This window comes from Mus musculus, chromosome 2 (assembly GCF_000001635.26).
Source record: "Mus musculus strain C57BL/6J chromosome 2, GRCm38.p6 C57BL/6J".
NCBI classification, from domain to species: Eukaryota; Metazoa; Chordata; class Mammalia; order Rodentia; family Muridae; genus Mus; species Mus musculus.
The window spans coordinates 66,267,508-66,283,314 of record NC_000068.7 but is presented as its reverse complement, the minus strand read 5'-3'; the positions used below and the strand labels follow the sequence as shown (position 1 = coordinate 66,283,314).

The window sequence follows — 15,807 nt, the reverse complement described above, 5'->3', positions numbered from 1 at the left end:
TAACTTTGGCACCTGGTATCTGTCTCTATTTCTTCCTGACCAAGTTAGTGATCATTGAGTATAGAGTTATTCAGTTTCCATAAGTTTATGGGCTTTCTGTTATTTCTGGGTTTTTGTTGTTGTTGTTGTTGTTGTTGTTGTTGTTGTTGTTCTTTTTTTTTTTTAAGTCTAGCCTTAATCCCTGGTGACCTGATACAATGCAAGGGGTAATATGAATCTTCTTGTATCTGTTGAGGCTTGCTTTGTGCCCAATTATATGGTCAGCTTTAGAAAATGCTCATGAAGTGCTGAGTAGAAGCCACATTCTTTGGTTTTGGGGTGGTTATTTAGATATCTGTTAAATTCATTTGGTTCATAACTTCTGTTAGTTTCATTGATTCTCTGTTTAGTTTCTGTTTCAATGACCTGTCCATTGGTGAAAGTGGGATGTTGACATTTCCTACTATTATTGTGTAGGGTTCAATGTGTGATTTGAGCCTTAGTAAAGTTCCTTTTACAAATGTGAGTTTCCTTGCTTCTGGGGCATAGCTGTTCAGAATTGAGATGTCATCTTAGTGGATTCTCCCTTTGATGAGTATGAAGTGTCCTTCCCCATCTCTTTTGCCAATTTTGGTTGAAAGTCTATTTTATTAGCTATTAAAATAGCTACTCCAGCTGGTTTCTTGGGTTCATTTGCTTGGAAAACTTTTTTTGAGGCCTTTATTCTGAGGTAGTGTCTTTTTTTGTTGCTGAGGTGTGTTTCTTGTATGCCACAAAATGATGGAAATTGTTTACGTGTCTGTTAGCCTGTCTTTTTATTGGTGAATTGAGTCTACTGATACTCAAATTTATCAATGACCAATGATTGTTAGTTCCTCTTATTTTGATGTTAGTGGTGGTTCTGTGTGTGTGTGATTCTCTTCTTTTGGTTTTACTGTAAGATGATTAATTTCTTGTGCTTTCTTGGGTGTAGTTACTCTTCTTGTGTTGGAGTTTTTCTTCTAGTATCCATTATAGGATGTATTAGTAGAAAGATTCTCTTTAAATTTGGGTTTGTCATAGAATATCTTGGTTTCTTCATCTATGATGACTGAAAGTTTTACTGGGTATAATAGTCTGGGCTGCTATCTGTAGTCTCTTAGCATCTGCAAGATCTTCTGACTTTTAGAGGTTCGTTGGGAAGTCAGGTATAATTCTATTAGGTATGCTTTTATATGTTACTTGGCCCTTTTCCCTTGTAGTTTTTAATATTCTATCTTTTATTCTATATATTTAGTGTTTTAATATGTGGAAGGAAAATTTTCTTGTCTGGTCCAATCTAATGATGTTCTGTAAGCTTCTATAGTGATCCCTTTCTTTAGGTTAGGAAAGTTGTCTTCTATAGTTTTGTTTAAGATATTTTTTAGCCCTTTGAACTGGGAATCTTCACCTTCTTTTATTTCTATTATTCTTAGGTTTAGTCTTTTCATCGTATCACAACTTCATGAATGTTTTGAGTTGGGAACTTTTTTCATTTGGCATTTTCCTTTATCAATGTATTAATTTTTTTCTATTGCATTTCCTCTGTCTGAGATTCTTTCTTCCATCTCTTGTATTTTGTTGGTGATTCTTATGTGTGTAGTCCCTGCTCTCTTTCCTCAGTTTTATATCTCCAGGGTTGCTTCCATTTGTGTTTTCTTTAATGCTTCTAATTCTATTTTTAAATCTGAGTCCATTTTATTCATTTCTTTCACCCGTTTGATTGTATTTTTCATATTTCTTTAGGGGATTTATTTGTTTCCTCATTAAAGATTTCTACCTGTTTAGTTGTATTTTCCTATATTCTGCATATGCTTTATTTATATCATCTTTAATGGCCTCTATTGTCTTCATAAGATGGGATTTAAGGTCAAGTATTGCTCTTCAGGTGTGTTAGGATATCCAGGGCTTGCTGTAGTAAGAGAGCTCAGTTCTGAAGGTGCCATACTGCACTGGCTTCTAGCGATTATTCTATTGTTCTATTGAGCTTGCCTTTCGCCATCTATTTTTTTCTCTGGTGTTGGCTGGCCTGTAAGTCCTTGGGAGTAGTAACTCTCAGAGACTTGTTGTCCTAGATAGCTAAAGCCCTCCCCAGAGGCAAGCAGAGCTGTTGGCTGAGGTGTAGGGTATAGATCCCCAATTGCAGGTAGAGGTGTGGACTGAAACATGGAGCTGGTTGTTCTGGTGGGAGAAGAACTCCCATGAGGCAGACAGGTTGTGAAGGAGAGCTCAGGGTGCTGGTCCCTGACTGTAGGTGGAAGTGTGGGCCAGAAGGAAGATGGAGCTTTGTGTTTTACCATGTCTGGGCTTTTTTCCTTCAATAATTATAATAATAATGCCAATTTTAGTTATCTTAAAACTTAAGTATTATAGTCAATACAGTGTACTTTTAATTTTCAAATTCAAAATAAGTCACAAGGATAACCATGTTAATCTCTTGAAATCTCTTGTTATAATATTGAAAAGTTATGAGGGAATGGATACAATTTTAACCAGCTTTGATTTTTTTTTCTATACTTTGGAGGTCAAGACATCTTTATGACAGAAGAACAGAAGAAATACTATAATGCAATGAAGAAATTAGGATCAAAAAAGCCACAAAAGCCTATCCCTCGACCTGGAGTAAGAAATATCAAATGAAAATAATATAAAGCAACAACCTGAAATGAGTTTTGTTTCTCAGGGGAAATCAACTACCATTCCCAGCACAAAAGAAAAAAGAAAAAAGAAAAAAGAAAAAGGAAAAAAAAAACCTTTTGAGTATCTCTAATCTATGTTTTGATATTTTTTTTAAAGACCAAAAAGAATAAGAATATACAGAAAATGCAAATTTGTCTCCAAATGACCTACAACTACACACTTAGAATCCAAACTACGTAGACTAATGTGGTCCTCACAATAGTTGTGTCTTTATGACTTTACAGTAGCTGCAGTGCAATGTCAAGCAATACAGAAGCATAGGGTGGGGCTAATATTCATTTACTTTCTGATTAAAGAGGTAGAAAAGATGCTCAATGGCATATCATCTCCACTTGTAATTGTTGTTTAATAAGTAGAAATATGGACCATTTTAGAGGAGGTGAGCATCCCAGTAATGAATATGTTTTTGTATGGCTCTAAAATCAGCAATTGCTTATGTCGGCATTATTACAATTTGTGATAATAAATAACCATTCTCATATTTCCAAGATTCATCTACAAACTATAAAGGAGAAAGAGCCCTTATCATGGTTATTTTTATGACAGTGATTTTTTTCCATAACTTATTTCTTTTATTCACATTATATCCCAATCACAGCCTCCCTCCCTCCTCTCTTCCTAGTCCCACCATCACAACAAATCCTTCTTCCTATTGTCCCCTCCCCTTGTCCTCAAAGAAGGGGATCCCCCTTTTATACCACTCCACCATGGGACATCTAGTCCCATCAGAACTAGACACATCCTCTCCCACCAAGGACTAACCTGGCAGTCTAGGTAAGAGGAGGGGGCTCCAGTGACAGGAAGCAGAGACTGAGACAGCTTGTTAGGGAACCCACATGAAGACAAGCTGCACACTTGCTACAAATGTGTAGGGTACCTAGATCCAGCTCCACCACGCTCCCTGGATGGTGGCCCAGGCTTTGTGAGTCTCCACGGTCCCAGGATAGTTGACACTGTAGGTCTTCTTGTGGTGTCCTTGACTATGGCAGTGATCTTAAGCTTAAAATATTCCCCATGATGAATTACAAAACAGAATCTTAGTGAATGTTTCTATTGTACTAGCCAATTTTGTTTGTTTGTTTGTTTGTTTGTTTGTTTGTTTGGAGGCAGGGTTTTTCTTTGGAGTTTTGGCTGTTGTGGAACTCACACTGTAGATCAGGCTGGTCTTGAACTCAGATCCACCTGCCTCTGCTTCCCCAGTGCTGGGATTAAAAGCATGCTCTACTACTGTCCAGTTCAAGCACTACTTTCTTTCTTTCTTTTTTTAATATTTTTATTAGGTATTTTCCTCATTTACATTTCCAATGCTATACCAAAAGTCCCCCATACCCCCCCCCACTCCCCTACCCACCCATTCCCACTTTTTGGCCCTGGCATTCCCCTGTACTGGGGCATATAAAGTTTGCCTGTCCAATGGGCCTCTCTTTCCAGTGATGGCCGACTAGGCCATCTTTTCATACATATGCAGCTAGAGACAAGAGCTCCGGGGTACTGGTTAGTTCATAATGTTGTTCCACCTATAGGGTTGCAGTTCCCTTTAGCTCCTTGGGTAATTTCTCCAGCTCCTCCATTGGGGGCCCTGTGATCCATCCAATAGCTGACTGTGAGCATCCACTTCTGTGTTTGCTAGGCCCCGGCATAGTCTCACAAGAGAGAGCTCTATCTGGGTCCTTTCAGCAAAATCTTGCTAGTGTGTGCAATGGTGTCAGTGTTTGGAAGCTGATTATGGGATGGATCCCCAGATATGTCAGTCTCTAGATGGTCCATCCTTTCGTCACAGCTCCAAACTTTGTCTCTGTAACTCCTTCCATGGGTGTTTTGTTCCCAGTTCTAAGAAGAGGCAAAGTGTCTAATGAGAACATTTTCCCCATTGATACTTAGTGCTACACAAGTCAAGTACTGCACAGCAGGGGTATTTTATGGTACTAAAATATGCTTAGGATTCTTCAGTGGCCCAAAGAAATAAGCAGAAGATGGTGTACTGGGCCTAACCTCAGCTGACTACACATGAGTAGCGAAGGACATGTGCTCCCTTTGTTATAGCATAGCAAGCAATGTCTTTTCAGTCTGATTACCCCTGTGGAGACTCATCATTATTTGTCTGACAATATCAGCAAAGACCACTTGCTGGGAACAAATTAATGTTGTCAAGGTGAAATGTAAATTTATTTTATTTTATTTTATTTTACTCTTTGAGACAGGGTCTCTCTGTGTAGCCCTGACTGACCTGGAATTCCCTTTGTAGACCAGGCTGGCTCAGAAATCCACCTGCCTCTACCCCCCAAGTGCTACTTGCCCAGCAGGAATGTAAATGTTTGGTGTTTCAGATGCATCCTTGAAATCACAAGGTTCCTTTGATAATTCTCTAGGAACAAAGCAAATTTAAGACTAATATTTATTACGTTTATAAATGACCACATTGTCTAGCTGCTCATTGGAAAGTACTACAGCCAGTGAGCCAAAGTTTGGCAACAGCAAATCAAACAGATTTCTTACAGTTCTGTAACCTTGATGTGTTGAAATTCACTGTGTGTTTCTGTAAAGAGTGTGCAGGGAAAGAATCTACAGCAAGGGATTGATGTATTCAGGAATATGCATGCCTCAAAACAAAAATTTAATTAACTAGATATAAAAATGTTCTACAAGGCACCAATTACAAATATTTGTCCCAATAGGTAGGTACTATGTACAATACTAGAAAGTAGGGAATATAGGAAGTATTTAATGTATATGCTGTCTACCAGGAATCTCCCGCATTGCTGAAAGTGTCTTTGTTTCTCTGCAGAACAAATTTCAAGGAATGGTTTTTGACTTTGTAACCAGACAAGTGTTTGATATCAGCATCATGATCCTCATCTGTCTGAACATGGTGACCATGATGGTGGAAACGGATGACCAGAGCGATTATGTGACAAGCATTTTGTCACGCATCAACCTGGTGTTCATCGTCCTGTTCACCGGCGAGTGTGTGCTCAAGCTCATCTCGCTCCGCCATTATTATTTCACCATTGGATGGAACATTTTCGATTTTGTGGTGGTCATCCTCTCCATTGTAGGTAAGATCTGTGCAAAGTCTGGCAAATTCCTCCTGATAAAAGTGGAGGTTGAAAACAGGAATTTAGAGTGGAAGGCATCTCACTACTCAAAGTCAATATGTTGGCATGTGTTTTTGAGTTGTATTTGTTTTTCTTCCAAAATTAGGCTTCTAATTTATACAAATATTTTATCCCATTGCATCACATATTTATTTGACCATTAATAAGATCTCCTTTATTGAGATATATTAAATAGATTGATGTGGTGAACCAAAATTTAAAAAGTGCTTTTAGGTGGTTGAGATTAAACACTCTATACGCTATCCAGATCAATGATTCTCAATCTGTAGGTCGCAACACTTTGGGGATTGAATAGCCCTTTCATAGGGGTCACCTAAGACCATTAGAAATCATAGGTATTTGCATTAAGATTCATAGCAGTAGCAAAGTTACAATTATTAAGAAGCAACAAAATAACTTTATGATTGGTGGTCACCACAATATGAGAAACTGTATTAAAGGGTTGCAGCATTAGGAAGGTTTAGATCCACTGATCTAGATGATTCTGGTAAGAGGGGTACTGAGAATCTGGTCTGAAGGTCAGGAAAGACATTACATTAGAGATGTAGTTAATGGGGTCACCAGCATGCAGAGTAGAACATGGATAGAAGTAAATGGGAAATGCAAGTAGACTAACAGTAGTTTCTTGTGGCTTTCATACAGAAATTTTCAATATTTCCAGAAGGAAACTGGTAGCATGGAACATCTCTTTCTTAGTCCTATCCTACAAATTGTGTAGTACATAAGAGCCTCATGAAGGTAACTCATCTCACTGCAGATACCAACAATGCTTCAGAGAAGTGAAGAAGTCCCTGTATGGGAACTTCATTCCTAATTAAGATGAAATCATTGCAAATTTTCAAGCATAGGACTCAGTTGGAATGATCTGTGTGCTATTCCCCCCTCTGAATAAATAGGCCTTACATCTAAAATCCAACCCATATGTTATATGTAATTTTTAATTCCAACAATAATCATGTAAATAGCATCAAAAAGAGAGAGGCCGAAAGAGACAGAGATAGAGACTGAGATAGAGAAGGCTGACTAAAGAGAATGATGCTTTTGTGCTTTGCATACAATGATGCATTTGGGTATTTTGGTTGGTTGAATAGGTAGGTTTTTGTTGTTGTTATTGCTGTTGGCAGTGGTGGTGGTGATGGTGGTGGTGGTGATGATGGTGGTGGTGGTGATAGTGGTGGTGATGGTAGTGGTGGTGGTGGTGGTGGTGGTGTGTGTGTGTGTTTGTGTTGGAAGTACTCTTTAATGGAGTCTTTATTTAAAGGACAGAGGGGGGAGCTGAGAAATGCAGTGGCATCTAAAGCACTTAGTGTGCAAGCTTGAGAACGAGAGAACAGATTCCCAGCACCAGTGTAAATCCTGGCCAAGGGTGACACCTTATAAAGAAGGCTCTTGGAACCCCTCAAATTATCTGGCAAGCTACCAGAGAGCTCTGTGTTCAATTGAGAAGTCCTGAGCACAGAGACTGCAATGGAGGAGTTAGGGCAAGGACTGAAGGAGCTGAAGGGGTTTGCAACCCCACAGGAGGAACAACAATATCAACCAACCAGAGCTCCCAAAGCTCCCAGAGCTCCCAGGGCCTAAACCACCAACCAAAGAGTACACATGGAGCATGGCTCCAGCCACATATGTAGCAGAGGATGGCCTTGTCATTCATCAATGGAAAGGGAGGCCCTTGGTCCTGTGATGGCTCGATGACCCCGCAAAAGAAATGCTAGGGCCCTGAGGTGGGAGTTGATGGGATGGTGGGGGAACACCCTTATAGAGGCAGGGGGTTTGGGAGGGGAAAATGAGAAGGGGGATAACATTTGAAATGTAAATAAATAAAATAACCAATAAAAATTTTAAAAATTGAAAATAAATACATAAAGTAGAAAGCAATCAAAGAGACTCCCAGCATCAGCCTCAGGTAAGACACACACACACACACACACACACACACACACACACACACACACACACTCACGAGAGAGAGAGAGAGAGAGAGAGAGAGAGAGAGAGAGAGAGAGAGCACATGCCACATGAACATACATGTGCCAAAAAACCCAAAATCACAGGGAGAAAAAAAGCTGTAAAAATTAAAAAATTGAGATTTTGCTACAGGAGAGGAAAAGAACATCAACCCTGGAGTGTTTTGCAAACACACAGGCACATGCACGGACAATTCTGTAATAATATTAGTTCATATGAGGATGAAAACAGCATGAAACACTCCAAGACTTCAGATTAGTGAAGTGTGAAAAAGAAAAGTTTGGTTCAACAAGTTTAGAGAAAAAACATCATATTCATATATTGTTGGCTGTTGACATTGAAGCAAATTTTCGTATTTATTTCTGATGAGATTTTAAGTTAACCATAGCATATCAATACTCTTCGGGCCAGGCGTGGTGGTACATGCCTTTAATCCCAGCACTTGGGAGGCAGAGGCAGGCAGATTTCTGAGTTCTAGGCCAGCCTGGTCTAGACTGAGTTCCAGGACAGCTAGAGCTACACAGAAAAACCCTGTCTCGAAAAACCAAAAATAAATAAATAAATAAATAAATAAATAAATAAATAAATAAATGCTCTTGGGGGGGCGAGCTGTACTATGATTCTTAAATTTTAATCTATTGCTGAGGCTGAGTAAAAGCTAAAGTTAACTTTTATTATACATCGTATAATTCTATAAACACTCAGTTTTCCATATGTATGTATTAAATATCTGAAAATTCAAACACAGATCAAAAGTATTTTTAAGAACCATGCTCCTCTCCTGACCATTTTTAATATAATGAACGGTAGCAACTGTTCTGTTTTGGATTTTTTGTTTTTGTTTGTTTGTTTGTTTGTTTGTTTTCTTGTTGGTTGGTTGGTTGGTTGGTTGGTTGGTTGGTTGGTTGGTTTTAATTTGGTTTGGTTTTTCAAGTCAGGGTTCCTCTATGTAGCCTTGGCTGTCCTGAAACTCGTTCTGTAGACCAGGCTACCATCACACTAACAGAGATCCCCTCCCTCTGCCTTTGAGTACTGGGATCCACCTCCACTCAGCCTTACTTGGTTTTTGTTGTTGTTGTTGTTGTTGTTGTTTAGTTAGGATTGGATTTCTGGAATATCACAGCAACTCTTCACATGGTACTTTCATTGTTAAATGTGATGAACATTTTAAATATAATTCAAAACTTTCAATAAAATGGTATAGACAAATTGTATGCAAATGTGCTGCCATATGATATAAAGGGCTTTCAGTCCTTGAATTTTGATGTTCTAAGGAGGAGAGGTGCATCCTGGGACAAATCAGCTGCAGATACTGGAAAATGATTGGAATATATTTGTACCATACCCAAGATTACAAAATTGAATCTTAATACTCTGAAATTGACATTGGAACTTTAATAACTCAAATATTTTAATAAATGATTAGTTGATGACTTCTTCACTGATTGATAGTTTAATTATCTTCCCACAGGGATGTTTCTTGCGGAGCTAATAGAAAAGTATTTTGTGTCTCCTACCCTGTTCCGAGTCATCCGCCTGGCCAGGATTGGACGAATCCTACGCCTGATCAAAGGTGCCAAGGGGATCCGCACGCTGCTCTTTGCTCTGATGATGTCCCTTCCTGCGCTGTTTAACATCGGCCTCCTGCTTTTTCTCGTCATGTTCATCTACGCCATCTTTGGGATGTCCAACTTTGCCTATGTTAAGAGGGAAGTTGGGATTGATGACATGTTCAACTTTGAGACCTTCGGCAACAGCATGATCTGCCTGTTCCAAATCACCACCTCTGCGGGCTGGGATGGACTGCTGGCCCCCATCCTCAACAGCAAACCCCCTGACTGTGACCCTAATAAAGTTAACCCTGGAAGCTCGGTGAAGGGAGACTGTGGGAACCCATCTGTGGGGATTTTCTTTTTTGTCAGCTACATCATCATATCCTTCCTGGTTGTGGTGAACATGTACATTGCTGTCATCCTGGAGAACTTCAGCGTTGCCACAGAAGAAAGTGCAGAGCCTCTGAGTGAGGACGACTTTGAGATGTTCTACGAGGTCTGGGAGAAGTTCGACCCTGACGCCACCCAGTTCATGGAATTTGAAAAATTATCTCAGTTTGCAGCTGCTCTAGAACCCCCTCTCAATTTGCCACAACCAAACAAACTTCAGCTCATTGCCATGGACCTGCCCATGGTGAGTGGAGACCGCATCCACTGCCTGGACATCTTATTTGCTTTTACAAAGCGGGTGTTGGGTGAGAGTGGAGAGATGGATGCTCTTCGAATCCAGATGGAAGAGCGGTTCATGGCTTCCAACCCCTCCAAGGTCTCTTATCAGCCCATCACTACTACATTAAAACGCAAACAAGAGGAGGTGTCAGCTGTTATCATTCAGCGAGCTTATAGGCGCCACCTTTTGAAGCGAACAGTAAAACAAGCTTCATTCACATACAATAAGAACAAACTCAAAGGTGGGGCTAATCTTCTTGTAAAAGAAGACATGCTCATTGACAGAATAAACGAAAACTCTATTACGGAGAAAACTGACCTGACAATGTCCACAGCAGCTTGTCCGCCCTCCTACGATCGGGTGACAAAGCCAATCGTGGAGAAACACGAGCAGGAAGGGAAGGATGAAAAAGCCAAAGGGAAATGAACAAAAACAACAAAAAAAAATAATAAATTGGGTGACAAATTGTTTACAGCCTGTGAAGTCAAAAGGACTCCTTTAAGAAGTCAATGCCAAACTGACTGTTTTTACACAAATTCACTTTAAGGTCAGTGCCTCAATAAGACAGTGACCCCCTTGTCGGCAAACTCTGTGACTGTGTAAAGGGGAGATAACCTTGACAGGAGGGTACTGTTCTAACTACCAGCTGACACTGCTGAAGACAAGAGACAAATGGCTATGCAGACTGTAGGGATCAGTCTAAAGGGGTGCAGAGCTATAATTTGGGGGTTAATGTGAAACACTTTAGTGTAGTAACTCTATCCACCGTTTGCATTTCAACTGCCACATTTGTCAGGTTTTTTACAAACTCTGTTAGTGGATTCATCTTTTTTTTAATCCATGTGTTGTTTGTTACATGTGACTATTTTTGTAAGCAGGGTTTCTGTTGGGAAATAGACTAAAGGAACTCTTTTCCCGGTGTGTCACCTGGGAGTGTTGACATCCTTATGGCCCTCCCGTCTGCACAACGGTGTGGTTTCGCATGAGGGCATGTTGCACCTTAGGATCATGCATGAGAAAAAGTCGAAAGGAAAGCAAAGACAGTTCTTCAACAGTTCTATGTCATCTGTGTTTCTGCGGGGGGAGGGGGCGGTACGGAGGTGATCGCTAGATCGTGGGCTTTGCTGAGCTGGGTTTGTCAAAATCTAGTCCTTAGTCCAAGGAGATTGTTCAGACAGGTCATCAAGTCTTAGGAGGTGCAAACTTCATTCAAATGTCTGGAGTCACGCTACATTTCTGTTCACTGTCTCTGAAAGGTCTCTAAATTATGACTCTGACTCCCTACCCCCAACCCTAGCAGAGCGAATTGACCAAAAGAACCCTTTATAAATCCCCGCTTCCTCCTGCACTTTGTTTAGCCATCTTCAGCTCTCAGCAAGGTTGACACTGTATGTGTTAATGAAATGCTATTTATTATGTAAATAGTCATTTTACTCTGTGGTGCACGTTTGAGCAAACAAATAATGACGTAAGCACAGTATTTATTGCATCAAATATGTACCACGAGAAATGTAGAGTGCAAGCTGTCCACCGGAAATATACTGTACTCTGTACCATTGTAGATAGTGTGGATGCTGCCAATGCATGTCGATATTACCACGTTGCGGTATCTAGTTTCTCTCAGCACTCAGAATCTCACTCACGAGAAACCATAGGTCAGTGGCTAAGTCAAGGAAACTGTTCAGCAGACTTCATTTCTTTAAGTCATTAAGCAATAGTTTGCAGCACTTTAACAATGTTTGGGTTGTTTTTAAAATTTAAGTGGATAACGTTCAATGTATAGCCAGACTGTACATACGTGTTCAAAAGACAACACTACTGCTTAACCTGTTAAAAACATGTTTAGAGTTTTATAAGCAAATATAAATACTGTACAAAGTCACTTTCTTTTACTTTTCAGCATTATGTACATATGAAGAGGAAATTATCTTCAGGTTGATATCACAATCACTTTTCTTACTTTCTGTCCACAGCAGTTTTTCATGGAAGATATTTGCTAACTAAGAAATGAAACTATGACTGGGTAGTGGTAGATCTCTGCTTTTTTATTACAATTGTTAATTTTGGATTATTTCATAATTTTAAGGGGCAAAATACACTCACAACTTCACATCCAAATTATGATTTGCAATTGGAAAAGGTATAACATTTGATTTATATTTATTGTAGTGTTTGTGCTAACAGATGACCAGAGTGCTTTTTTTTCTCATTTTTTTCTTTATTTCCCCAATTTCTGTTTATTTTTCTTTGCTTTGAAATCATGCTTCTTTAGATTGTTCTAAATATAAATGTGGGCTTCAGAATTTCTTTTCCTCAAAATCAGAGAGGATTACACTTATATAGTCAATTACATCAAGATATTTGTGTTTCTTACAGAAGCAGACCGTAGGCACCTCTTTTTCTTAAAAAAAAAATATTTAGGCAAACCGTATTCATGAACTGCATGTTGGAAAATGCTACTATTAGCCCAAAATGATGCTAATCACAATTAAAAAATGTGCAAATCTAATAAAATTAATTTTTTATTTTATTGCTTGCCTGGTTACTTTTTGTTGACCGAATTTTATGACAATATAGAGGTGCTTTTATCTACTTATGGTAGGGAGAGTTGCACACAGACACACACACACACACACACACACCAATCTTTAAGCACTATTACTGGGCAGATATTCATCTATTCTAACCCTTAAACTATCTACTTCCCAGCCAAAGGCCCCATGTTCCTTGCAGTTTGGATCTCACTGGCTTGCTCTGTTCCATGTGTGTCCTCGTGGAGAATCCCTTGGCAACCTGCTCATTATGACTCCTCCTGGACCCTCTGACTCATGGCCACCTCCCCCTTCTTTTCCTCATGGTCCTTCTTTTACTTCTGTCTACTTGGGATCCCCTGGCTGGGATCATTAGTCCAGCCTTCTATCTCCTCTGCCCAGCCATAGGCTGAATCTGCTCTTTATTGAGCAATCAAAGATGAGGGAAAACAAATTTTTGTATAACATTGAGATCAGAGTTGCCTTGGTGAGATGGCTCAGCGGTTAAGAGCATTGACTGCTATTCCTAAGGTCCTGAGTTCAAATCCCAGCAACCACATGGTGGCTCACAACCATCTGTCATGAGGCCCTCTTCTGGTGTCTAAAGACAGCTACAGTGTACTTATGTATAATATTTTTTTTTCCATTTTTTATTAGGTATTTAACTCATTTACATTTCCAATGCTATACCAAAAGTCCCCCATATCCACCCACCCCCACTCCCCTGCCCACCCACTCCCCCTTTTTGGCCCTGGTATTCCCCTGTACTGGGGCATATAAAGTTTGCAAGTCCAATGGGCCTCTCTTTCCAGTGATGGCCGACTAGGCCATCTTTTGATATATATGCAGCTAGAGTCAAGAGCTCCGGGGTACTGGTTAGCTCATAATGTTGTTCCACCTATAGGGTTGCAGATCCCTTTAGCTCCTTGGCTACTTTCTCTAGCTCCTCCATTGGGAGCCCACTTATGTATAATATTAAATAAATCTTTTTTAGAAAGAAGAAGAAGAAAGAGATCAGAGTTGCTTAACCATGCCAACTTTTGGACTGTAGACAGAAGTCTGGACATAGAAATCAACATCTGAATATATATAGGCTACAAGACCAACCCCCAGTACACCACACACACACACACACACACACACACACACACACACACACACATACACACACACACACACACACACACACAATAGAACAGAAAACTTAAAAGTAAAAATTGGACTTCCTAGAATGGCCCCTCAGCAGCTAGCAGTAGCAAGATGGAATCTCTAAGAGAACCAGGAGCCAGGACTAACACATAAACTAATATCCACGCAGGGGAGGGGAGTTATCCAACTCAACGCAACAGGGATGGCCACTTGAGATACATAAAGAAGCCTTTAAAGCATCACTGATGAATTCAACGTTGCTAAGAGTGGGCCACCATGTTCCTCCAGAAGCTCCCCACACCCTCTCTGTGTTTCTTCTGAGAAAGAGGACCTCTGTACACATGTATATGTTCCGCCGTCCTTTAGTTCCCAGTTCGCTTAGCCAATGGGAAGCCTGGGCTGGACATCAATACAAAACTGTGAGATAGGAATATCTATCCACCTGTTCCTTTCTTGCAGGTCTTCTTACTCCCTGAAAGTCAGCATGCCCCGTCTTACAACTGGAGCAACTTTCTGTGAAGCGTCATAGCCATCCTTCTTCTCCCCTCGCTTTCTTGGATCTGAGGATGCTTCCTTCCTCCTTACGACTTCCCCTATAGTTGCTGACAGCGGTGAAAATGATTTCTTTATGAAGACCTCTCTATGCCTCATTTTACCATGCCATGTGTCCCTTGCCAGGCAGAACTAGCTCCTCAAAGCCAGCAAGAAGCAATGATTCACCTTAGGTTGGCTTGGAGACTTTATCTAACTGACTTTCACAGTCACAGAACATGTCACTGAGAGAAATACAGCATGGTTACGCTTGGAATTCACAGACATGGAGAGCTTATTAGAGTGGTTCAGGTAGCAAAACTGACCATCTAATTATCTGTGTGTGATGGTTAGTATATGCTTGGCCCAGGGGTGACACTATCAGGAGGTGTGGCCTTGTTGGAGTAGGTGTGTCACTGTGGGTGTGGGCTTTAATACCCTAGTCCTAGCAGCCTTCAGATGAAGATATAGTACCCTCAGTTCCTCCTGGACAATGCCTGCCTTAATGCTGCCATGCTCCCACCTTGATGATAATAGACTGAACCTCTGAACCTGTTAGCCAGCCCCAACTAAATGTTGTCCTTATAAGAGTTGACTTGGTTATGGTGTCTGTTCACAGCAGTAAAACCCCAACTAAGACACTGCATCTCTAAGAAAAAAGAAACTTTCATTTAACTTCAGGATTGTACCATCTCAGTCATGAAACCAGAAAGGGCAACAATAGTTTTGACCAGAAAAGAGTAGGCCAGTGATTTTTCCACCTTTCTACATCTTTCTGACCATATTTGTTTACAATAGACATGCAACGTAAGAGGGCAACTCCAATTTACAAGTTAAAAGTTTCATTTTCAAAGAAAGACAATTAGAACAATGAGCTTATACAAGGTCTCATTGGTACTTTTCTTCATACAAAAAGAAGAAATAGTGAAATATAAGCCTACAAATCGTCCTCATATTTTGTAATATATGCTATGCCAAAAAGTAATTTATGTACAGAGAATTATGGGGTCTTGTAACTAGGATGGAAGAAGCATCTAGAATATCCATGTCATAGGCTAAATCTGGGACAAGCAGACCACCCAAATAGAACACAACACATGAAACAAATAAGAATAGCAATGTATGTAGTGACTTTATTTATATAAGTAAGTATAAGAAAAGAAAAATATTTTCCTTATAGTAGGAAATTAGTGAACAAATGTAGAAGAAATAAGAGTTAGAAAATTGGTGTTGGGCAACCATTACAATTAATTCACACAAAAATCATTAAAGAATTTTAGAACTCATGCATTAAGGTATGGAGGGGAGCAGGAATCTTACACTGCCTAGACCATCTTTTCTATATTAATTAAAACCTTCTAAACAAGAAAGTTATCAATGGATAAACTGAGCAGATACAACCCCCCAAAAGAATTCCCAGCTTTGAGGCCAAATGAGACTACATATCTCTTGTTAAGTTAAACGAAGAAAGCCACATCACTTCTAAGTCACCATTAGGATTTCGTAACTAGAGTCTAAGTAGTTTCAAAATTTAATCAAAGACTTTTATTAAAGGAGTGGTTTACTCTTAAAGCACCAATGTCACCGAGAAA

General features: G+C 39.8%; 1 protein-coding gene across 6 annotated transcripts in view; it reads left to right on the top strand.

Moving 5' to 3' along the window:
• The window catches only part of Scn1a (sodium channel, voltage-gated, type I, alpha), a 170,057-nt gene extending 157,523 nt beyond the window's left edge, over positions 1-12,534 (top strand). For 3 of the 6 annotated variants that reach the window (XR_001781558.2, XR_001781559.2, XM_006499028.4), the window contains 3 exons: positions 2,515-2,619; positions 5,483-5,753; positions 9,253-12,418. Coding sequence is in view for 4 of the 6 variants with exons in the window: in XM_006499028.4 (XP_006499091.1) it covers positions 2,515-2,619; positions 5,483-5,753; positions 9,253-10,430 (1,554 nt within the window). In the remaining 2 variants the exon portion in view is untranslated. Of the gene's footprint in view, positions 1-2,514; positions 2,620-5,482; positions 5,754-9,252 lie in introns of all 6 variants that reach the window. The other 3 variants (NM_018733.2, NM_001313997.1, XM_006499027.4) reach the window with 2 other exon arrangements.
• Positions 12,535-15,807: the final 3,273 nt, after the last annotated feature.